Genomic DNA, 24,028 nt, shown 5'->3' on the forward strand with positions numbered 1-24,028 from the left:
CTTGATTGTGTCAGGATTCTCAGGATTCAGAAGCATCGATAATCAGCTGTGTCGATCAGCAATAAGACTTCAGAACTTGCGTAACTTCGCCGTCGTCAAAAATCTCGCAGAGTTTTCTCAGCCCGGTACCCTCACCCACTGTGTCGAACCCCCTGTTTCCCCTATGCCTCGCGATCGCGGTGTCCGCCGCTGTGACATTTCCTCCTTTGCCCCCAAATGAACCCGCCACTTCAAAACGCTGAGTGTCTTGTGTGTTCCGTTACTAAGAAGGTTCTGCCCGATAGGTTGCGAGTTACCCAAACGAGCATAAGAGGTCGTTTGCCGGCGCAAAGGGTTCCGCTTGGCGGGAGCGCAACCGCCACGCGGTTTGTCCTGAGCCGCCGACATGCGTCTAGGGGTCCTTTACTCCCGCTGACAACCCGTCCGCAGCCCCTATGCTCCTCCCACAGGAGGGTGCCTTGTGAAGCGATGCTAGCTCTGCGAGCGTGAGCGATTTGCACATTTTTCCAAGCGTTTCAAAGGTGCGTCTTCGCAGGCTTTTTAGGTCAGTCTTGAAAAGAAACGCTGACACAATCGTTCGGAGCAGCGGCAGTGCCGCAGATCTGCAGACCAACTCGCTCTCTCCGCCGGTCACTCCGTCTCACCGCCAACAAGTTCCTCGGTGTGTCTTGTCCTAGCACTGCAAATCTGTGTTTCGCGATCACGTGTTTTTCGGGACACACGCTCGCATTCTCGTCATCCCAGACACGTCTGCGTCTGGACTGTGACGTCTAAAGTCTCTGGACACTTATTGATTCGCAGCCACGCCAAACTCTTCTTTTCATGCCGTGCATCCCCTGGCGTTGAAACAGGGCAGCAGCGTCTCGAGTTTGACAGAGAAAACCAGCGGCCGCTGTGCCTCGTGTTTCGCTGGCTTCCCTTCCCTTTTTTTCTATGTCCAGCTATCTTCTGGACAAAAACTTCCTCCCGCACCATTTGCTATTTCGCTGGCAGGTGCCTTCTCATTTTTCGGTGGCAGCACAGACTCCATCATCTTTGGTCCTGCGCGTTGGCGCCGACCGACAACCGATGCGTCCACAACGCCGCAGCCATTGCGTACGCGTCTGGTGTATCGGGATTCCCTCTTCACGAAAGTATAAGTAAAGGAAAGCTAAAAGCGAACCTGTGAGATACACCTGGGTTCCGTTTAGCTATGGAAATCACCCTGCTGACCAAGACATCAGTGTAGCTTGTGCGCGGATCAAGCAGGCACCGGTGCTAGGCCTTCGTGACTTTGGCAACTCGTGCGTTTCGGTATTTTGCATTCTCCATTTGGAACGACGAAAAAGTGTAGCATCGCATACAAAAAACAAAAGACAAAGCAACAGATCCGCCTCCCGTGAGTCATCCGGGGCCATTTTGCCCATCTCTCGGCACTCACGCTTATCGTCCTTACGGAGCTATGAGCTACCCACCCGTTAGGGGTTGTCTTCAATCTGACCTGCGAAACTGCCTGTTGACCCGATTAGGTCTCTCATCTCCTTAAACTTTCCGTGTCCTGGTTTCGATTATTTGCCGGCGGTGCCTCGTGGTGGAAAACCCTCTACAGATCCGCAAGAAGACACACAAGCCTGAAGTGAGAATCCACTTCGCTGGATGCCTGAGTTCTTCGCGGCTGACGCCTCAGTCTCAGTTTTTTTATAGGAGACTCAATACTTTTCACAGGAGAGAGATGCAAGAGGGCAGAGGGGCGACCACAGACGGAAATGGCCGACGAAGACAGTGCCTCGCTTGCCGCCTGGGAGGTGGTGGGAACCGAGAGCAGCCAACCTGGGCGTTTACTTCAAAGTGAAGGATCTGCTGAAGCGCCCGCGCTCCTTCCGCAGAACCATATTTTTCGTTTCACCGAACAAGATGGGGAAGACTCTCCCCGGTTCCAGTCCTGTGTCCCGGCCGAATCTGGAGCGGTGACCGCGCCCTTCTCGCCTTTTTTCGAAGTGCCGCATTCCCCGCAAGCCCGTTTGCAGCCCGACTCTGGCTCGCTGCTCCGCGTGGACGCGAAGCAAATTCCTCAGTTCCTCGTCACGCGGCGGGTTCAGGGCGCCGAAGGCGACGGGGGAAAAAGTGAGGGAAAGCCTCCGCAACAAACAGAGAATCCAACCCAGGACCAGGAGAAAAGGGAAGGCGTACAGGAGAATGGAGCTCGCGTCGACCAGAGTGCGACAGAGGCGCCGCAGAAAGACACCACAGAACCGGCACAACCCGATGCCAGACAAGATTTCCGGGCAGACGCCGAACTGGCTTCTTCTGCTGAAGGAACCGGCCCTCCCTTGGTGCGGGACCCTAAAATCCCACCCGCCGACTTGTGCGCTATGTTCGCGAATCTCTCTCTGAACCACGTGGACGAATCCCCGTGTGTTTGTGAAACCTCGGTGATAACGCGCTCGCGACTCACCTCCGGCAACAGAGTCGCCTCTGACATTCCAGCCTGTTCCGACAGACAGGCTTCTGGACAAAGCGAGTCAAGTGTGTCGAGTGGCGTTGAACGGAGTTGCCACGCACGTACGCGGCTGCACACAGAGGATCTTACGGAGGCCTTTGCAGAACTCGGGAACGCAACCTCTGCAGCGGGGCACGAACACCCGCACGGATCGCCAGTACGCACATCTGAAAACGTACCGACTTGGGCTGTTTCCCCAGACCCTGACCTTTCTCCCGCCGCTTCGCCTGAAGGCGGCCACCATGCAATTCTGTCGCATAAGCTGGTCGCTCCTCCACTTCATGTGCGTAGTCTGTCGAGGGAAGAGGTAAGAAGAAAAGGAAGCACATGGATGCGAGAAAAGTGTGTCTCGCATCAAGGAACCCTTCTCGCGGTCCGTACCCCGCCGCAGCGAGAATCAACGCGGTTGCTGTCTGTCGAGCGTTCTGGATTTTCTTCAGTTGTCGTGTCACTTGTGTGTCAGGATGTGTAGGCTCAAAATACCTTGCAGGACTCGGTCCGTGTCTTCTTTCGAGTGTCTGATTCATGTTTCCTCTGTTAGTTTCTCTGAATCCCGCACTCACGCTTCCCCTATGCTCGTCTCTCTTCGTCCTTTCTTCCGTAGGTCCCCCTTGTCTCAGTGGGGATAGATTTCGCTGAAGAAAAAGAGACCGCGGTGGTGCCTGTAGGCCTGCGAACACCGAGTAGCTTCTCTGGGAGCGTCTCCCAGCAGCACAGGCCAGGCGCCTTCTTGATGCGGCCTGAAGAGGTTCCGCTCTTTGATACGCACATCAACTCGCTTGATGACTTTGTACATGTCGTGGAGCAAAAGGAGCAAGAGGAAGAGGCCACACGCGCCTGTCTCTGCAGCGCGTCGGAGGGCGAAGCCGAAGGCGACACGTCGGTACTACAGCTCGACGACAAGCTCCTCCCTTGTACCTTGTGCAAAAGGTACGGCGACAGAAGCCGACTGGGACGGGGAACGACAAACTGCAGCAATGTTGGTGCACATGCGTCCATGATGAATGGGTCGTCACTGTGGCGTTGAGCTAAACTATTTTTGACTGGCGGTTCTCACACGTCTCAGGGGTCCTATGCACACAGCACCTGTCTTTTTGGGTCCCGAAAGCTGGTATTGCCCTCGTGTTCCGGTGATCCAAGCTGGAATCTCTTTTGCTCTTTTCTTCGTCGTTCTTCCACGCCGGAGCTTTGCTCTCCACCTTCCCATTTCCGCGTTTCTTTTTTCGCTTCCTCAGGAGCTTTGCCGCTTGGAGACTGCCGCGACATGCCCAGGCGTGCTCGCGTGCGAGAGATGCGCGACTGGCTTTTCTGCGTCGGCAACGCCTCCAGAACCCTCGAGCCTCGAAAATTGTGGGCACCTCCAATCCAGAATGTGTCTCCCTGCATGCGCATGCCAAGAAAGCAAGAAGCAGTGGCTCTGTCGCCCCCGCGGGACCGCAGAGAGCCGCGCAATCAGAGGCGCCTCCGTTGTCCATAGAGCCGATCGACGCAGAAGCTTCGGGAGATCCGACCGTCTCATGGCGCGCAAATCCGACGCTTGTGGAGGCCATCAGGCAGCTGCAAAGCCCCCGCGGGAACGACGCCAGGGAGCTAGAGAAGGAAGCTGCAAGGGCGGGGGAAAATGATCCCGATATTCGTGAAGGTTATCAAGGCCTCTTGGACACTGAGCTAGTGCTCCCGGTGGAGAAAGCACCTGAAGCATCTAAGACGCAGGCAGACGCCGAAGACGGCGCACACAATCCGGCCACTGTGAAAGAAGAAGCAGAAAAAACCGGCCCAGACCCCGAGCGTGCATCGTTCGAAACAGGTGAACCTTTGCTATGGAGTGGGGGGTGCGCTTTTGTAAAGTCGCGAATCTCTCTAGAGGGCGTGTGTGTTTTAAGTAGGAGACCCTGGCGTATGAGGCGAAGTCAGAAAAAAAAGGAAGGGATTTGTGACTGGATGTCCCGTGGTTGCTGCAAATGAATACAAAGTCATCTCTAGGAGAACTTTAAACTCCCGCTTTAGACCTGCTGGTAGTCTGTCCAGTCTGTTCATCGCTTCACTGGGAAACTCTGAAGGGCCAGGGAAACGTGCGTGTCAGAATAGAGGTTCACACGTGGAGGCCGAGAGAGACCGACGTGACATAATTTGCTATGGAGCTCCACAGAGACCACGAAGGAAAGCCTACTCTGTATAGACCGAACCGGCTGAACTAGGAATAGAAGATAGTTCTACAGTGGTGTCTATTCACGGGAATGTGATGCCTAAGCCGAATGGGTCGAGAGATGCGTCTGGTTGAGATTCGTTGAATTCCAGTTTTTCTCGCGATGCTGCGTTGTGTTCTCAAAGGCCTACTACATGCATGTGTGCCTTGTTTCTGACCAGACTCGTTGCTGGCCGACGCGACTGTCGCGGAGTTGGAAGGTCCGGCAGTGACTATCGCAGGCGTCGGCAACTGCCTCTGTGCGTCGGTCTCGTCCGCCCTCTTCGCTTCTGGAGAGACTTCTCTCTCAGTTTCCCGCAGAGAAGAAGCCACAACAGAGGACAGCCTCATTGCGGCAGATGTGCGCTTGCAAGGCAAACCTGGAAAGACCGAAGAGCTTCTTCGCCAGGACCCGGAGGAAATCGTCCTCGCGGAGTCAGCGCGCTCGCTCCCTCCAGACACGGGGAGGTCCGGTCCCGTGGCACTGACTATCTTCGCCCGTTCCTCGCCTTCCCCGTCCGCCTCGGTTTCTTCCGAAGACGAGAACGAAGCCCCGGAATCCCCCCGATTCCTCGAGAGACTCTCCCACTCTGGCGCGTCGAATCAAACTGGGGAGGAAGTGAATTCCGCTGAGGAGCGGTTTCTTGAACCAGGGATGAATGCAGTGACGCCTGTGGCCGCTGTGTCTCTGACGCATTGTCTCGACGTCCAGGCCACACTCTCTGCTTTGCCGCTTCCCTGGGAGCTGGAGGGTGAGCGGTGGGAACCTGAAGAGCTGGAGACGAAGGTCTGCACAGAGGAAGACGAGACGGATCTCGCGGCTCTTCATTCGCCTAAGATGCATGCAGATGAGGGCCATTCTCCCTCTCGCAGAGGCTCCCCGGCAAAAGTCGTGTGCTGCTCATCCCACAGCTGCAGTCCGCCTTCTCCACGGTCGCCATCGGTCGCTTCGCGCCAGGACTCTCAGTCCGCCTCCGCTGCGCCCAAAGCCGGGAAGACCGCGCCGGAGAAGCCACGCACGGGTGTTGGGTCTGTCGCCCTCAGACGGAGAGAAGCGGTAAAGAGGGGAGAGGCTTCACCGAATCCTTTTGCTTGTGCAGAGGAGTCTGTCCAGAAAAAGAGTTTCAAACAAAAGGCCGCAGCCCTCGCGACTCCGCGCACGCAGAAGCCGGCGGCTCACGTCTATTCGTACAACCCGACACCACAGACGGCGAAGAAAGACGGCTTGAAGAGTGTTCGTCCCGAAGATCGGTAGGCCATTCTTGCAGGGGTAGATGGTATTCCACGTAGCATGCACGTACCGGATTTCCCATCCGAGAATGGGTTCACTCACAACTAGATACATAGCGTTCTGTATTTATGTGGATGCATTAGCCCGTATGTGTGTGTGTGTGTGTCCTGAGTCTAGACAAGAGCAGATGTGCGCCTCTTTTGACCCCAAGTCGGTTTGCGTCGTTTTGTCTCCTTTCAAAGGTTCTAAATCACGCAGTGGGAGCCTGGTTGTGTTGAGCTTTTTGGCCGCATGCGTTCCGCGGGACCTCTCTCGAGGGCCGTCCGGAAACCTACCTGTTTTCAAGTTTTTGAGCGTAAGGGACAGTTTGATCTCTCCGCTTTCTCAGATGGAAGCTCCAACCTACAGCTACCTGCCCCTTCTGTTCGAGGAGTTTCTGCGTCAAAAGGTTCGAGGGCCACGTGCAAGTCTGCGAGCGTCTGCGCTTCACAAGGCCCACGGTGGCGAAGAAAGCGCCGGAGGCGAAGACCGTCGAACATAAGAAGGAGGGCGTTGTGTCGCAACCCGCCAAGCGCATTCCAATTTGGATGCGGGGAACAGTCGCGAGGGGAAAGGGCGAAGAGAAGCCGGAGAGCAAGCGATCTGTCTCCGCGGCAGCGAGACGCCCAGGGGTTTCCGCAGAGAAGGACGCGGAAGAGCGTCGCGACTCCCAGAAGGACGAAGAGAGAGACAGGCCGGGGGCTCTGCCGGTGACGGCGAGGTCCGACCAACCGGACGGAACCGAGCACGAGGGGAAAAGGCGTCCCGCGAAAGCAGATCCCCAGGAAAGAAACAGCCTCAAGACAGAGCAAGACTCCAAAGCAGGGCGACTCTCCTGTGGCAGGGTGGAGCGCCCTGGTACCAACGACCGCGGGGAGAAGAACGCTGGCCAGACAGGAAGGGTCGGACAGTCGCAGGCAAGACGACATGAGGCCGCTGCATTCGAGAAGGCCAGAGACGACAGTTTGCCTTCGCTGGGTATCGAAATGAAGCGTGAAGCTTCCCTTTTTCTTGTCCCCGTCCAGCAAAGCGAGGTGTCTGTGTCTCCATCGTCAACTACAGCGTTGAGTGAGGCCCTCCTACAGATAGCCTCGGCGCACCGGGCGGCGGAAGCGCGGGCAGACGATCAGAGGAGACACGAGAGCGGCGAAAGCCGCGTTGCAGGTCAGCGTTTATCTTCAGGCCTCATCAAAGACTTGGTTTTTCAGCTCGTGGTGATGGGAATACAGGCGACTGAGGCGGAGCGCGCCGCAGAGGAAGAGGCCCGGCGTCAGTCGAGGTCGCACGAGAGTCCCTTCGTCTCCGGTTCTCGGGCTGCTCCAGGTCTCTTGGGGTGGAAAGATCTCCTCTCTGACGTGGGTGGCGCCTCGCACGTTCAGGAGCCACAGACAGACAGCGAAGCGGGCGAGGCAGGGAGGCAGTCTTCCGTCGGATGGATCCACGAAAAAACGGAGAGGAGAAGCCTCGAGGGCGGTCAGAAGCTTGTGGCGCCTCCGACAACGTGTATATCTTTGGAGAGCCGGGAGGCAGGGAGGCAAACCTCGGTGCCGGACTCCGGTGCCTCGGGGCAGGACCGATGGGTTTCGCGGGAAGCCCAGGAACCGGAGAGAGACGGCGGATGCACAGAATTGAACAGTTTGCCTTGGGGAATGCTGCCGCGGGAGCGTTTCCCGCGTCGGACTTCGGATCTGAGAGATGTGGTTTCTCGAGCAGAACTCGACAGTCACTCGTGCGCATCGCCCGTATGCTGCGAGGTGCGCCTTGCAGGGAGTTCCAGCGGCTACAGTGTCGCCAGTCTCGTCGACGACAGTGCGTCGGAGACACCGAGAGATGCAGAAAGCGAAGACGAGGTGGGGGGGCTGGTCGGGTTTCCTCACTGCCAATCCCGCGGGCCTGCAGTCGAGGCGCTGGTCCTAGATGACGGCCTAGCCCGAAAGCAGGGTGTGAAAGAAGGAAGAGGCAAGGCGGATGTTTGTCAGAACGAAGGACGAACGCGGGGCACAAGCAGAGAGCAAGTGCGAGAGGATTTAACGGTTGTTCAGAGGCATGCAAGTCGCCGCACACATCAGGGCCACGTGGGAGCGCCCACATCGCGCCTGGAGTCGCGGGAACTTTCGCTGCCCCTCTCGCATTCCAGCGGAGAAGACACAGACGTTGTGCTGCCTGGCCCGGACCTCGTCCAGGAGTGTTCCAAGAGCGCCCTCAAGGACCTCATTCGCCGGTCACGAAGGCTGCTCAAGCAGGACCGGGGGCTGGATCCGCCGGCTAATTCTCAGGTCGAGAGCAGACACACGTCGAGAGACGAAAGGAATACTGAGCGACAATGTGCGAAAGGAGGCGAGTTCAGGACTTGCAGACTTCCAGGAAGGAATCTAGGTTTACCTAGGCAGCCCTGCGGCGCTGCAGGCCACGGGAACCTGTCGGAAGAAGGCGGTGGCCGTAAGTCCGCCCGGCCCTTCACAGGTGGAGTGGAAGACGGGAGTGAAGCTTGTCTCGCAGTCGCACACTCTTCTCAGTTTCAGCGGCGGAGTAAGAATGGCGTCAGGAAAGATTTCGAGGTTCCAAGAGCAAGTGAAAGTCGACTTATACGTGCTGTCGACGGAGACAGACAAGTGCGTGCGGTCAGCGCAGACTCGGAACGAAGATGTGTCTCAGAAGCAGACAGAAGGATGGTAGCTCGGAGCACACAGAAGTGCAACTCGAACGTAAGTCATCGGCTGGGTGTATCTTTGCCCAGATCCTCTGGTGGATCGCTCGTGAGGGTCCACGGGGAGGAGGAGAAAGAAGGGAGCGAAGTATCGTGTTTCGCTCGGAGGCATGCCAATGTTTCCTCAAGACAAACAGCGTCTTGGATCGGCGGTGGGGCAAGGCACGGAAGCTCGAGCCGGCTCGAAACGCGGCAGCTTCAAGAGGAGTTCTTGTCTACCTCCCGAGGAGTGCATCCGTCTTTCCCAGGGCCCCCTCCGCTGTTTTCTTCTTCTCGCGACGCCGTCAGCGCAGCTCCTGCCGCCCCGTCTTCTGGTGTATGCAGTCAGTTGGAAAGCTGCTTTTCTTTTAGCGAAGCTCGATACACAACCCCGACAGGGAGTGTGTCTTTTGAAGTGGAACGTCGCAGGAGACGCCCGCGCTCTTGCTTCGCAGAGACCACAGACTTTGCGGCGAGAGATCGGCCCGGGTCGCCTCCTCAGTTGAGTGCGTGCGTCGACACGCGAGTGAAGCGGGACGCAGACGAAGAGGCGCATTTCTGTGAGAACGGCCGAAGTGCAAGACGAGAGGTGGAACGGCAGTCCTCTGGAACCTCGCGCTCCGCCTCCACGTGGAGCCGGCAATCCTCTAGCGCGGCGCGTTGCTCTTCTGTTTCGTCCTATCCTGGTGATGGCTCTCGCCCTCGAAGTTTCGTGGAGAGTCAGCCGACCTGTTCAAGTGCCTTCGAGCGCCTCGAGTTTAGCCAGTGCGACAGTCACGCTCTATGCACTTCCCACATTTCGTCCAGTTTCCCCGACGAGTCTCATCAGGCCACCAGCACGCCACGGCTGCATAGCGGAGAGGCAGGAGATCGCGCCTGTGTGCGCGAGACTCCCTCTCGGAACACGGCAGGCGCTCCCAGGTTGCGGGGCCCAGGAGTTTTGACCAGCTCGACAGATGGTCGACCCGAAAGCGGCGTCGCCTTAAGTGGTGAAGAGCAGAAAGATTCGTTCCTTGGGTCCTCTTGGCACGCTTTTCAGATTGGAGGAACGGAAGGATTGTCTCGAGGAACCAGCCTAGTGGCAAGAGGAGTCCTGACGCGAGGCGAAGAACACCTCCTGCGCCCCCCAACTTTGTTGAGGGCGTGTCCGACCTCCAAAGACCAAGCGCATGATTGCATGATGAGGGTAGCTGCCGAAGAACCTGCCGATTGGAGCCCAGTGCCTTCCGGAGACGACCGAGTAAACGAGTGGAGTGAAGAGACACACGAGCTCACTTGTTGCTATCCGGAGACTTTGCCTGGAGACGGCAGTGTAACTTGTGCGGGTCCCAACTTCGTGTGGTGCCGAAACACAGCTGTTCCGCAGCCGTATCAACCACCACAACTGGGAGGCAGGGGCCATCCTAGAGACGAGAGAACAGTGCGAGAACTCGTCGCAGACCAATCTGTCACCCGAGATGAAGTCTCTCGCGGTCGTGCGTTGGGAACCTCACTTGTCCGGACGATGCCGGGCGCTAGTCAAGTCACGCAGGTTGTGAGAGAAGGAGGTACTCAAAAAGAAGTCCAGCTGGGGAGCGTGTTAGGGGCTGTCTCGGTTTCTGTGCAGGAAGGCGTGGAATCCATCAAGGCGTCTTGTCAAGAGGAACACCCAGGTGTTGGACATTTCCCGGTGTACCCCGAACAGAAGATACGCCAGGTGGAGACCAGGCAAGGTTCTACTCATGCCGCCTCCCTTAACCAGCCTTCTGCCTTTCTTCCTATAACGGCGCCTGCTGGGTCCGCCGTCCCTCAGCTCTGGCAGGCTCAGCCAATGTATGCGAGTTTGCTTCCAACGCTTCCCGCCGAGAACGGCGCCTCTGTCGGTGTATACTCCGGATCCCGAAGAATGTCTGTAGCAGAGGCCGAAGCGGAAAGCGGGGTTCTGCCGTTTTGTGTTCCCCAACATGTAGTCCAAGTTCCATCCCAGCCTCAGGTCGCTGTCGTCTCATCTGGAAGGGTTGCTAGACCGGGTGAGGCTGTTCCGGCACCAGGAGCCGGAGGGCTTCGTGTTACCAGTGCCCAAGTCTCCGAAGGTGTTCCAGTCGTGCACTGGGAAATAAATTTGAAGACAGGACAGTGGCGAAGCCAGAGCGCCGGAACGCGACGGGAATCAGCATCATCCTCTGTCCGAGGGTTTTCTGCGCGCCACGCCGCGGGGTCCATCCCGATTTCAAGGATGCCTGAACGGCATGCGGCGAGGCTCCCCGGCATAGAGGGTCGTCCATTTGGCGTGGGGCTTGAGAGAAGCGAGGCAGACAGTTGGTGGGAAAACGCAGGAAACTGTGGAACGCTCCAGCCCGTGTCCTCCCATTCAGGGAAGCAGCAGGGAGTGTTTGTGCCAGTCGGGCCGCAGACTTCGCTTGCCTTCATTCGTGCCGTCAATTCGGGGATCGTTGCTCCGACAACTCACTCGCAGGAACCGTCTCCGCTTCAGCGCCAACTGCAGCAGCGCCTGCTGGCGTCGAAGAGCAACCGCTGGGACGTCTCAGCTTCGAGGAGACCGCCGAGAGTGGAGGAGACGGGGACCGGGAGATCTAGCGTGTGGGGGGTACAAAATCTCGCAGTTGGCGAGAGGGACCTGCATCACCAGAAGGATCATTTTCAGAATTGTAGTCTTTCGCTGGTTTCACAGCCGATCGTGGGTGGAAAGGCAACGGGGGAGTTCCCACCACCGACGCAGTGGCAGTCAGGCGCCCGCTTTGCCGGTGGGCCGGTGAATGCAGTCGTGACGGGAACTGCGTTGCCTCAGACTTCGCAAGATGCCATGCGAAACAAACAGAAAACACCTTGGTATGAGACAGAGAGTCCGAAAGTGTTGAATTGGGGCGGGGCAAGGCTTTGTGCTAGTCGCCGGTTGTTCTCGGCAGAAAATTAATTTCCGGGTTTAGCGGACCTGGTTCAGGTATACCCTCCGATACAGAACTGAAAGATTTATTTTCACGCTCAAGCTGTACTCGTTGTCGGCACAGGGCTGCGGAGTAGTGGGCCTCGTTGAAATGTTGACGGTTTTTCAAAAGTCATCAGGTTAACTCAGGAAGTCCTCCTAGAGTCTCTCCGTATGCCTCTCCGACTGACGTGTGTAACGGAACGCCCGCTTTTCGTAGCCCTTGAAATCATGTCAAAGCAAACGCTTTCCTTATTGGCTCTCTGGTATCCTAGTTCATCGGTTCCACTGGGGTGTCCAGTCAAGACCGCAGCGTTAATAACCCCGACGAAAGCCACACTCTTTGGTGTTCAGCGTAGATCACCCGTTGACAGGCGGCGGTCAACGAAAACTTTAGGAGTTAGCAATTAAGCCTCGTATAAACTTTATACTTGCTAGTCGCAAAGAAGCAATACAAGGGGAAACGGTCCACTCTCGTGCCCATTTTGTGCGGATATAAACAGAAGAAAAGCTTTTACTGCTGCAGGGAATTTCTGTAACCCTACGCTGTCGTTCATCCTCGAGCGAAGCTTACAGTGATGTCCAGCTCTGTCTTTCTCCGTTAAAAGTACATTGTTCGACCCCTTACAAAGAATCATTGATTTCTCCAGAGAGCAAAAGAGAACTATCAGTTTCTTTAAAGCAATTAAAAGCAAGGACACTGCAAAGAACTAACCTGCAGATGAAAAAGCTGTTCTCGAGGTCTGCGCTAGCCTAGATTCCCTCATTCCACACCGTTGTCATCTTGAACAAGGGATGTTTTTACAGAAAGAGAAGTATGTCTTTGCGGGCTGGATTTTCCAGGGAAGCTGGTAGGTACCATGTGTCACTATCCGTGGTATGGAAAGCGGCAGACTTCCAGACCGTAACCACCTCACTGAAGAGTGCACATCAAATTTCAACGGCAAGCAGTGTGCGAAGAGAAGAGAAGCTCTCTATTTCCAGGCATTCTGATTAACGTCCTACTGTGCATCAGCGAACACAGGTTGCGGAAGATGATAGATGTCAATATTGTGGGACCCCCGAACGCAACCGCCTTTCCTTTTCTAAAAGCGACTGATAAGCGAGGTAAATCCTCTATGCCGGCGACCCCCCGCCTCCCACCGAAAATAATGCCCTAAAGTTGATGCTTGGAGAAGCATGCCGGCATTCTGTGTGATGGAACCTATATGCTAACAGCTGACGTATAGCCACGATATCAGCGTTCACCGGCCGGCAAGTGTTCCTAACGCCTGCCTGGTGCTATCACGAATTGTCCGTTCACAGCCTACGCTCAGAGAGCACGGACAGCTCCATACATCCGCAGTCAGCGATTGGGTATGCCAGCAGTCGTCTGACTTGCGTTACGAAGGGCTGTATTGCTCAACTACTTATCACAAAGGAGGGTGTCATTTCCCAGAGAACAGGGTACCCCGGGAGACGAAGTCAGCAGATTACCGAGAAAACAGTTCATGTCGTTCTCATTGGATCTTGGCAGTTACCTTGCAGCGTCCTGCCACTTTTGTCAGGCACTATTCGATTACGCTACACCTGTTGAGTAAATTTCTTCGAGAATGCAACTACAGTCCTGCTGTCTATGAAAGGGCCCCTAAGTTGCACGATTAACCAACGACTACTGGAACCTGCAACAACGCCGATTGAGGCTTCCCGGCCTACCCTCCGACGAGCCAACTCTCGTGAAAGTGTTCTATCTTACTTAACGAATCCTCCTGGTAAACGCAGCTGCTGCTTGAACAACTGCTCTAGTTACGCCCTTGGGTCCACTAGCCGTCATCTAGAATGACTCAATACCGACGTGTTGGTGAAGACACGATGCCGTTGCTAGCTGGGCAGGGTCTGCAGGTCTCGCCCGTCTTTCTCTTCCCAATTCCAGTTAGTGAGAAGCAGTCGGTTAGCCTAAAACAACGAATCACGCGCTGGTGAAAGTGCAGAATTGATAAAGGCGTTCAAAATCTCTGAAAGGGGATAGCGGTTGCAACGGAGCGCGGCGGGCCAGCGATGCACCCAAGACAAGCGTGCTAGTCATCGTGCCCGCGACCACTCCCGCCTTCTTCTCTCAAGTGACAGTTGTCAAGATTGCAGAGAAGTAAACCCGTTTTTGACACAAGAGCGTCGAAGCAAAGTGAAGAGGGAAGCAAGCAAAGTTGCATAAAGATGCCTGTTGTCCGTATACTCAATATCACTGTGGTCAGTCGCAGTTACATGCTCTTGTCCAGCTAGGTGGCTTGTTTCTTTCGTCAGCTCACTGCAAAAAGACTGACGATGCCATATCCTCTCCGTTCTTCCCTTCTCGAATGCAAATTAATGGTGACAATTCCTACTCCGGTTTTTCCAAGATGTCGCATTAGGTGGATGTCGCGGCTAGCCCGGCCGTTTCGGGCTTAACGATACCCTTGTCTTATCGCCGGTACCACAGTATTTGAGCTATTGTCACTTCGTGCTTTTTTACTGACGGTGTTCGCAGCTTAAACTCGCAGTTTTCCTCTCTGCTTGATCTTCAACACACCGTTTTCTTTGGAATGATTTTGCATCCGTAGTCCAGTTTTGGTGTGACTGCCTCCTGGTCTGTCGGGCGTCCAACGTATCTCCACGCGATACCGACTGCTTCGTGTCTCAGTTGTCCCTACCTCGATCGGAGCCCAAGGTCATTTTTCAAGTTCTCCATCAAGGAAGAGAGACGTTTACAATCTAGGCCAGCCCGTTGTCTCCGGCGATGGCGGTGCCGCCATAGTGATATCGTCGTATGCCGGGTGTCGACTGTGACAGTGGCGGTTGGCGACAGACAACTCAACAGAGAAGGCAACATTGAGTTACACCAGTCGCCTTGGAGCCCTTTGAACACAGGACCATACTAAACGTTATCCGATTTCAAGTGTGACTCACACGTTGCGGTGCTTTACGTGTGACATCATTCCATGTGAGCAGTTTCTGCCACTGAAAACTGACGCGGGGGACACTAAACATTCAAATCGTCTCAGTACTAGGACTTGATGTAGGGGATATGAAGTGCAGCGGAATCACTCAGCTACTTGGAGCAGCCAGCGTAGCTGAGCACGCCGATTTGTAGCGCTGAATATCTTTCCCCTCTGAATCGACCCGACTCCTGTTGTACGTCGGTAACACCTTCGCGACATTGCAAGATGAACCGCGCGGTCTGTACCGCGGCCGGGGTGACCCGCTTACCTTCTGTTACCGCGTTTCCAGATTTTAGACTGCGACTGCCTCTTCGAGTGCGCTCAGTCCGCTTCATTGTTTTTGCTGTGGTTACTGTATTCACTTTTTCTGTGGACCCGGAGAGAAGTTTCTGGAGAGTCCAAAACGATCGGCTAGTGACCCACTTTTTAGGTCATGGCCATAGTTCTGAGAAGACCCTGTTCGCACTTTCCCCTGTGTTAGCGCACGCCATCACAAGGGAGACGCCTCGCAAAACGCTGGAAGAACGCCACCATGTTCGAGCGTTTTCATCACAGCACGCCGGCAGAGCACGCCACGATGAAGCGGAGCTGCAGCCCGTATCCTCAAAAGATTCGACAGCACGACGTACAGCGGCCGCCCATGAAGAGTCTAAAGCTCATAATCGTGAGGGAAAAGGTGCAAGCGAAGGCTTCCAAGGACGAAGCAAGGTGGAAAATGACGGTCAGGAAAGCCCAGACTCGAAAAACTCGGGCGCACCGTCTGCTCCGTCATCACAGGCGAAGCCGGAGCGAAATTATCAGACTGGCTTCCTTGGCTTCTTCAGTGGACAGTGTCCAGCGACTCCGCTGACGACGCCTATTCCTCCCCACTTTGTTCGGTTCGTTATCATCTGCTACAGTGTCATCGCTGGCATCGCGATTCTCTGGTTGCTTGTGCAAGCGTCGCGTCGGAAACATCATCAGAGAAAACAAAAGCAGGCTCTTCAGGAGCTCGTTAGGCACGGGGAACTCTGGCATCGTTCCGGCAAGGTCGTACAGCGACTTTCGTCCGGAATGCGTGTGGCGACGGAAGGTGATCCGGATGAAGACAACTCCTTACATTCAGGCCCCTTGACATTTGTCCGTGGAATGCTCATTCAGCAGGAAGGGTGTTACAGAAGCCTTCCTGGGTCGATGATAAAAACAGTTCTGAAGGCGTCTTTCGCCTTGGCGTGTGTGCTGCCGATCCTCGCGATTTCGGTCTCGGTCGTGACGCACTCCAATCGGTCACTGACTTCTTTTCTCATGCCTCCCGTTTTCTATGACGCGCAGGAACCCCCCGCCCCACCTTCAAACTTTCGTCTTGGTTCCGAGTCAGTGAAAAGTAGTCCGTCTGATTCCTCCCGAGCCATACCCAAGACAAGGCCCCCGGCGTCGCTCGAGGGCTCGTCAAACGACTTCATTACCCAGTACTGGATTTCTGATGTCGAGTGCATGCAGACTCGCGAGGAAGTTTGTGTGAGTCTGATGCTCTTTTCTTTTCTGTATTTGGCCCTCGGTCAAGCTCTCTGGGTGAGGTTTCTGCGAGATCTTGACCTAACCCCAGCTCCCTTAGCCTCGTGCTCACAGCTGCGCCTGCGCGTCACGTACATCCCACTCCACAGAGTTGAACAACTGCGGCGCTCGTGGCAACGGGAACACAGGTGTCACGCAGCGAAAACCTGCTCGGATGAGTTGATGCGGCGTCGTTTCACCGCTGTAGCCGCTTCAGTGACAAATGTCCTCTCCGCCGAGGGGGCCGAAAACTCAAGTCAGGCGCTGGAACGTCTCGGTGCCGGGGAGGCGTGCACGTCGGCAGTCGGCCACCCCGGAAAAGCGACGCGTGAAGGAAGTGAAGAAGGGCTAGAAGGCAAGAAAGACTGGACAGATGGCGGCATGTTTGTGGAAGAGGAAGACCTCACGCGGTGGTCCATGGGGGAAATCAATTTGCAGAGCCTACAGACGCAGACATTCGTGGCCGACGTCTGGAGTACTGTCAGTGTGCAGCATCGGCAGCGGTTTGTGGAAGTCGAGGGGCTGAGCTTTGTCTACGAGTCGCGTACAGGAGTCTTCGTTCTCGCGACAACATTTCAAGAAAAGCAAGGTGTCGGTGAAGCCGTCGATCTCGCAGAGGCACTGACGGCGGAGGACATGGATGGAAGCGAAGACAAAGCCACTCGCCTCCTTAACACATTCCAACGCGTTTTGCTGAAGCCGGAGGAAGTTGCTGATCGTCAGTATATCGGGAAAAATCGGCTTGTCGTCGCCAACACGACGTTCAGGGAGCTCGTTTGGTCGTCCGTGACCGGGAACGCCTTCTACTTCGCCGTTCTTGTTGCCATGTGGTACTACAGTTTCACGCGGAACTTTCTGGTACTGGGAACCCTGCTAGTCTTCGTCGTCTTCGAGGGACTCTACCGAATCCGCCTTCTTGTCCGGCAGCAAAAACGGCTTCAGTCTCTCGCGGCAGAACGTGAGAAAGCCGTCAGTGCGAAACCGGCTCTGGTCCTCCGACTCCTTCGAACGGCTTCTGGCCTCAAGACTGGCGCTGAGCCGAGGTCGGCGACGCCACCTCAGAGTGGCCAAGGTTCCCATTCCTTTGTGCCCACGTGGATTCGAATTCCCGCAGCCGATATCGTTCCCTCAGACATCGTTCGACTGTCAAGAGGAGATGTCGTCCCCTGCGACATGCTCCTCGTTAACGGAACTGTTGCTGTCGACGAGTCCTCCCTTCGAGGTGACGGGACGCCTCAGCGTAAGGGGCCCTTGCGGGTATCAGTTAGGAAGCTGCGAGGAAAGCTACATGGCGGCGACAAAGGAACGCCTTTGCCCGAGGATGGGCGACTCGCCGACAGCGTCTTGCATGCAGGAACGAGCGTCATCTCTTGCACGGAGGCGCGAGGCAGGAGTCGGACCCTGGACGAGGAGGCGATCCAGTATGTCTTCACTGTGGAAGACGAAACCGCAAATAGATCCGCAGGGAAAGCGTTTCGAGAAACACTGGGTGTTGAGCAAAGGGCGAAACTGGAGAAGAATCTCGCAACTGTTGAGCGAACGCAGGTCGCTGCAGCCGAAGCTTTGATGGACGCAGGAGCCTCCGGTCAAGGAGGCATCTGTTGGGGAGTCGCCCTGCGCACGGGAATTGATACGGCTGCCGGACAGCAACTCCGGCAACTCCAGCTCCCGGAACAGGAAATGTTTCGGTATGACCGTAAACTCATCTATGTCTGCAGCATTGTACTCATTCTCTGGCTCGGCTTGGTCGCAGTGCATGCGCACTACACCGAAAGTCTCTTGCTATCTTTCCGCTTCGCCGTTGACTCTCTCCTGAAACTCTTGCCTTTGTGGCTGCCTGCTCTGTGCGGGCTTTTCGCCACCCTGGCGGCGCGCCGGCTTCGTGTTTGCAGCGCCAAGGAAATTGATGGATTCCGACGCAGAGTTGAACAGGCGACCGGAAGAAATTGTTTGAGGGTTTTTCTCTCCGCTGCTAGTCAAGCACGGATGCTCGCCTCCCTCCCCAGCGAACAGCCTGTAGACACCAGGGAGCCCCAAGGTATGTCGCCTGTTTCGCCAAAGTCCCGCAGTGGCTTATCCTCGCCCCTTGATCCCGCTGATAGGTCATCCACAGTCGTGGATTCGAGGCCGTTTACTGTTGTTTGTCCGGCGCCTGGGCGGCTTCCTATAGCGGCCAAAGTACGAATCGTCTGCTTTGACAAGACCGGGACGCTAACGCGAGAAGAGTTCTCCTTTGTTGGGTGTCAGCCGGTCGAAGCCGCCTCCATGCTGTCCTTTGTGAGTTACGAGCCGGATGGTCCGGCCATGCAGATGCGACCTCGAGGTGCAGGTGCGCCTTTGCCTAACGTCAAAAACTCCCCCCAAACATTCCAAGCTGCCGGCGGTGACCGGCAGGTTCCGCCACGTCTATTCGAAGGCCTCGTCTGTTGTCACGGTTTGACATTAGATAACGCACAAATGGTGGGGACGCTTCTGGAGCAGCAGATGTTCGAGTCGACAGGATGGAAGATGAAATGGACGGTGTTTCCTCAACAGCGCGCAGATGGTCCGACAGAGATCGCTGGTCTGACAAGACTCGCATTCTCCCCGGCAAACGCTAAGGGGTACTACAGCGATGAGGACGGAGACAGAACAGGAGGGTTTGTTCTTCTGCAGAGACTTGTGTTTGATCCCGTGCGCCAAGTAATGAGTGTTGTCGTTGCAAAGGTGAAAGACGAGCGACGAGGGGACCAGAACGAGGGAGAAGTTTTTGTTTTCTGCAAGGGAAGCTACGAAGCCATCGCTTCACTCTGTCGCCCCGAAACGGTGCCTGGACAGTTCCTTCATCGGGCCGGCACGTACGCGAAAGAAGGCGTGTACGTGCTTGCGGCAGCGAGCAAGTCTCTAGGCGTAAGGACCGACCTGAATGCTTGGAAGGACTTACCTCGATCGGAAGTGGAAAGCGACCTTGACCTCGAAGGTCTTCTGCTCTTCCGGAACGAACTCCGACCTGATGCAGCTGACACCATCCATCAGCTCAAGGTCGCGAAAATCAGGCCCGTCATCCTCACAGGTAATTGGCAAATCGGGTTCATATTGTTGTACTGCTTGGTTTCTTGCCACCCTAGAGGCCCTCAAGATCAATCACGAGATAGTAGCCTTCACTGTCGCACTCGCCGAAGGATTCTAGGCACTTTCCGCTTTTTTCAAACCTAACGACTGAACGGAAGACTCCAGCAACGACATGTCGCGCTCTAGTTATGTCCAGAGATATACTGCTAGGCAGGCAGAGAGCCCATCGCCGTGTTGAGGTGCACGGGTTAGTCAATAGGCCAGATACAAGTGTGGCAAGCCGGTAGACCGAAGCATCGCTGTCCCGCAGCCGATTCCTTCGTAAGATTTAGAAGTTGTGTGGAGATTCCAATGCCAGTGAACCCGATGGTATACGCGAGCACGTGGACCGCTCGATAAAGTGACCACAGCGTCCGCTTAGCACAGGATAGTATGCCAACTTCGCAGTCTCCTCAGTAATCTGTTTCTTCTATTTGTAGGTCGCCTGAATTTCGCATCTTTGTTTTGTGTTTGAGCTCACAAGAGACTCTGGATCCACAGTCACTGCCTTGCAAAGGCTGTCGTAAGCGGTTACCTCTTAACGGCGTTTCACGTGAATCCGGGGACTCTGTGGTCCTTCCCTTGTAGTGGAGTCAGCGGGGTTCGCATCTGCTCTTCGTTTTCTTTCATCGGCTCTACAGTATATACAGTCCTGACTCCTTCTGTCCATTTTTCCCCTGCTGTTCCTTCAGGCGACTCTCCTTTAACTGCGGTTGCGGTCGCACGGCGAGCCGGTATGGTCGGGGGCTCAGGAGGTGTCTTCGGCAGCGATACCGGTAGGCTACAGAGGCTGAGCAGAGGTGATACGGTGGATGGCTTGCATCCGATGGTGCTAGGTGACCTTGTAGACGATGATTTGAGTGGTGAGGACGTCGAAGCGTTTCAGAGTGGCCAGGATCGAGTAGGCGATTCTAGAGCCGGTAAGAGATGCACAGGAGGATCTCAGGGGTGGCACCCTGCGAAGGAAAGGACAAGTGCCGTGTGTCAAGGCGAGAAATCCAAAGCTGCGGCTGGGTTATGCGAGAGAGTAAAGTGGACGAATGTGGACACCGGAGAAGAAATTGACCGGTGGACGGTCTTCTTCACTAAGGAATATAAGGAACTTGCGCTGACAGCGCGAGCCGTAGAAGCCCTCACAGAAACACCAGATATTTTGATGGCAGGAGATTTGAGTGGGGAGGATTTCGCTGTCGGCGACGAAGGCGACAGCGATCAGCTGGAGGAGGAGAGTGAAGGACTTCTTTGGTCTCAAGGGCACAGTGGCGTCCCGCCTGGATCTGAAAGCACACCCAGCAACACAGGCGGATCCTCTGGTAGCCAGTCCCCTTCTTCCGCGTCACTTGGACAAACCGAGTGCTGGTCTCCAAATTCGAAGAGGTATGGAGGGCCTGTAGAAGATCCCAGCTCCCTCTTCAGGGTTCGGCAACGGAGACCAACGATGTTTGACCGAATTCTCTTTCGCGTCCGTGTCTTCGCACGGATGTCACCCCATGGTAAGGCCCTTATCATCGAGCGGTACCAAGAGAGAGGCCTGATTGTGTCTATGGTCGGAGATGGGACAAATGACTGTTTTGCCATACGTCAAGCTCAAGTAGGCATCGCTTTCGGGCCGGGAAGCCTGTGCCAGTCCATTGCTCCTTTTGCAATTCTGACAAACCAAAGGGAAGAGCCGACGCACTCTGCCTCTTCATCGGACTCCTCTGCATCCGCAGGTCAATCAAAGGCTAGTCTAGTGGTGCACCACTGTCCTCGGGCAAACCGGTTTGATTCGTGTGGCCTGCTGGGCGTCATCACGCTCATGCGTGAGGGCCGGGCAACTCTCGTCACATCGTTTGCCGTCTACAAGCTACAGATTTTGTACGGCCTGTTATCCGCAGTTTCTTACTTAATGCTGACAGTTGGTGCATACGGCACCCCAAATGCGTTTTCACTCTTCTTCTCTTCTGTAGCAATGCTCCTTGGTCTATCTTTATCAATGCTCTGGTCCGTTCCCTCCGTCACGCCGCTAACAAAGCGCAGTCCGACAAGTAATCCACTAGGTGTCAGGACAGTGGCCGAAGTGATGTCGATTCTTATTGTGGACCTGTTGGCACTATTTCTGCTTTTTGGGCTCCTCTATGGCCCAGCCGGACGGCCCCTGCCATGTGCATGGGTCCAGAGAGAAGTACGACACGAGCTGCTGCAACGGCAACAGATCGAAAATCTGCTTGATCTTCATTCATTCAACGAACCACACATTGCCCAGATGGAAGACGCTGTGACCCACGCCAAGAAGAAGCTCGTAGAGTACAATCCAGATAAGGAGGCAGATGGCGGCCACACAAAGCAAAGGACGGCGGTTCATGACAAGGCGATTGCGGAAGTGCAGCGATGGAGGGTAGAAGTGACACCATCACTATCATTCCCTACTCACGAAGCCAATCGAGTGACAGACCTGGTGGGGAATGTTTCTGATAAAACTATTTCATCGCAGCAGCAGACGCTGAATGGAAACCACTCTACAGCCATGCTGAAAAATTTGGAAGAAACAACGAAGGGTCACAACGGAGCCACTGCATTTTTAGAGGTTAACCAGCAGGTGGCGACGCGATTCCGCACCGAAGTCAATGCCGTGCCTTTCCGCGAAAAAAGCATCCGAAAACAGTCGGTCTTTTCTTCAGGTTTAGTGGAGGACGTGGAATTGAGAAATATGATACCGGCAGCGAAACGGAATCGTGCCGTGTCTCATAACGGCAATGCACATGAGGATGGGGAGGTCCGACATTTCTCGATTCCAGAATCGAGCGCACAGTCGTGGATAGAAAAAACACGAGGTACCGCGCCGCCGCCACATCCTGACGTTGACACTCTCATGGGACACAACCTTCGTCCAGGAGCAGCAGAACACAACCTGCCATGCAGCCGCGATGGGAGAACTGAGGCTTCTGTCATATTCTTATGGTTAGGAGCCTGCCTTCTCAATGCCGCGCTTATATTTAGTAGCGGACGGACATCGGGAAAAGCATTTTGGAGTAATCCGGTCCTGATGCCTCTTAGCTTTATCTTCGCGGTTTTCTTTGTGTTTCTAGTCACCGCGCCAAAGAACCGCGTGTCTTGTGTCTTCATGGTCAACTGCCCCGCTAACGAAATACGCATGCAGCAGCAAAGACGGAATGCCATCGGGGTTGCAAAGCAGCTGGTTACGGACGAGGAAGCGAAAGACATGTACAGGCTTCTGGCGCGGAACGCTGAAATGGATGTGGTAAAAGTGCGTGCTATTCTGAGCGTTGATATGGCTGCACCTAACGAACGTCTACCAACCTTGCCTTCGACATCTCTGCCAGCACACTCAAATCTAGGCGGGGCTTCGGAAACGTCTAAGTCGGGCCAGCTGGAAACAGCAGGTGATCTAGCGAAGTCGTTCAGAGCGCGCATGGCGCGGCGGGCGCAGATTGGCATTCATGGGTCACGCAAGCCAATGATTCCTGGCCAGTTTAACGGCGCTACCGAAGAACGCAACGAAGGCGTCAACAACGTACAAGTTGATGAGGTGCAACCAAAGCAAGGAGACCGCGGCAGGGTAAAAGGTAATAATGGATCGGTGATATCCGCGTGGTATGGGCAAGTGCTGCTCTACGTCCTCTGTTCGATGTCAGTCTTGAATGGCATGATTCACATGTACGTGATTGGGGATCAGATGGGTCGAGACACTATCGCCAACTGGTGGCGGAAGGCCCATCCCTCCCGATACAAAGGCGAGGTCATTGCTGTGTAGAATCAGGATGACGAGCAATGTATATACGCAACTTCATGAGCCGCGCATGTCACGTCACAAGCCCTCTCCAGTCTTATCCTTATTTTATTAGAGCCAAAGAGTTGAGAACAGTAGTTCGTTGCCAGTCACTACGTGGTCTAATCGTCCACAACTTTTGAATAATGTTATGGCCAGAAACTCTAATCAGTTAAATGGATCATGGCTACACCTACCACCACAAGCGCTGTGTCGTCGGGAACGCTTGCTTCTCTGGTCAGCTGATCGGTCAATGCGTTCGACGAGAAAGCCCCGCCCTGTTCTCATTTCCATCATATGTATCGCTGTCTAGGCTATCGAATGCTTTCCGCGCGAACACCGAATATTTCTCTTGTGAAACGAGTTGCTTGGATGCTCGAGTGGTATGGCACCCATCACAGGCTGCGGGGAAACAACGAGCGGTCTCGACTATCCTTGTACTCTGCAAGAATCAACTTGGAACCGTAGTTAGCCCCAAAGCTAACATTTCCACAACAACTTTAGCATGAGAAACGATCGGAAAAAGCATGCATACACCGCATCTGAAAGGCGGTACATAGTGTGAAAGACTAAGACATCCAAACGAAAGTGGGCCAGACCGCTGTGATTGGCGTAAGCCGCAGATGATAAAAGAGTATGACAACCAGCCTCCGGGTCTTTATAGTCAATAAATAGCCATCGTTATCCCCTCATTAAGGAGACAAGACTCTAATGTTGTGAGCACCGGTGTGCAGTATTGTAGCCACAAATCCGCTACCGCCTGCTCGATTAAAAACGGGGCACCTTTTGAACTTTGGGTCAGAACATCCTGTCCCCACAAGTGAGGACGCGGCAAAACTCGGTCAGGCTGAAAGCATCTGAATTAGCATGAGCGTGTGAACATAGAGACGCCTCAGCCAGAAATACGGAGGAGAATTGTGGTCCGACGAATGAAAACACAACAGCCTGGAAAAGAAAATAAAGCAGAAAACACGACGGAATGGGAGCCAGCTAGTCATCGAAGCATAAACACGAGATATGAAATGAGCTAGCTTCCCTTTCCTATCATCCAGAGGCGTCAAGAAGCCATATTGAAGCAGTCAAGACGCCACCGCGTATGGCTGCCACCGCCCACACTGGTGCCTACACAGTGGTTCTAC

At 55.0% G+C, this 24,028-nt stretch overlaps 2 protein-coding genes across 2 annotated transcripts; both read left to right on the forward strand.

Annotated features, from left to right (window-relative positions):
• Positions 1-607: 607 nt before the first annotated feature.
• On the forward strand, positions 608-11,784 carry TGME49_236850 (hypothetical protein). Its single transcript, XM_018780472.1, has 5 exons — positions 608-2,786; positions 3,084-3,409; positions 3,715-4,286; positions 4,847-5,915; positions 6,284-11,784. Exons 1-5 carry the CDS (start codon positions 1,746-1,748, stop codon positions 11,532-11,534), a joined length of 8,259 nt encoding a protein of 2,752 aa, XP_018635783.1. The 5' UTR covers positions 608-1,745; the 3' UTR covers positions 11,535-11,784.
• Positions 11,785-14,722: 2,938 nt separating this feature from the next.
• TGME49_236860 (haloacid dehalogenase family hydrolase domain-containing protein) lies at positions 14,723-22,874 on the forward strand (the record flags this gene model as incomplete). The annotated part of the gene is made up of 2 exons (XM_002368997.2): positions 14,723-19,082; positions 19,813-22,874. 2 exons carry the CDS (start codon positions 14,723-14,725, stop codon positions 22,872-22,874), a joined length of 7,422 nt encoding a protein of 2,473 aa, XP_002369038.2.
• Between the last annotated feature and the right edge of the window lie 1,154 nt (positions 22,875-24,028).

Source organism: Toxoplasma gondii, chromosome X (assembly GCF_000006565.2).
Source record: "Toxoplasma gondii ME49 chromosome X, whole genome shotgun sequence".
In the NCBI taxonomy this organism is placed as follows: domain Eukaryota; phylum Apicomplexa; class Conoidasida; order Eucoccidiorida; family Sarcocystidae; genus Toxoplasma; species Toxoplasma gondii.

Excerpts from the sequence above, each read along its gene's own strand:
- TGME49_236850 (XM_018780472.1), top strand. The coding sequence starts at position 1,746 with ATGGCCGACGAAGACAGTGCCTCGCTTGCCGCCTGGGAGGTGGTGGGA. Across the intron at positions 4,287-4,846 it reads GCGTGCATCGTTCGAAACAG|ACTCGTTGCTGGCCGACGCG; the intron begins GTGAACCTTTGC and ends GTTTCTGACCAG. Across the intron at positions 5,916-6,283 it reads AGTGTTCGTCCCGAAGATCG|ATGGAAGCTCCAACCTACAG; the intron begins GTAGGCCATTCT and ends CCGCTTTCTCAG.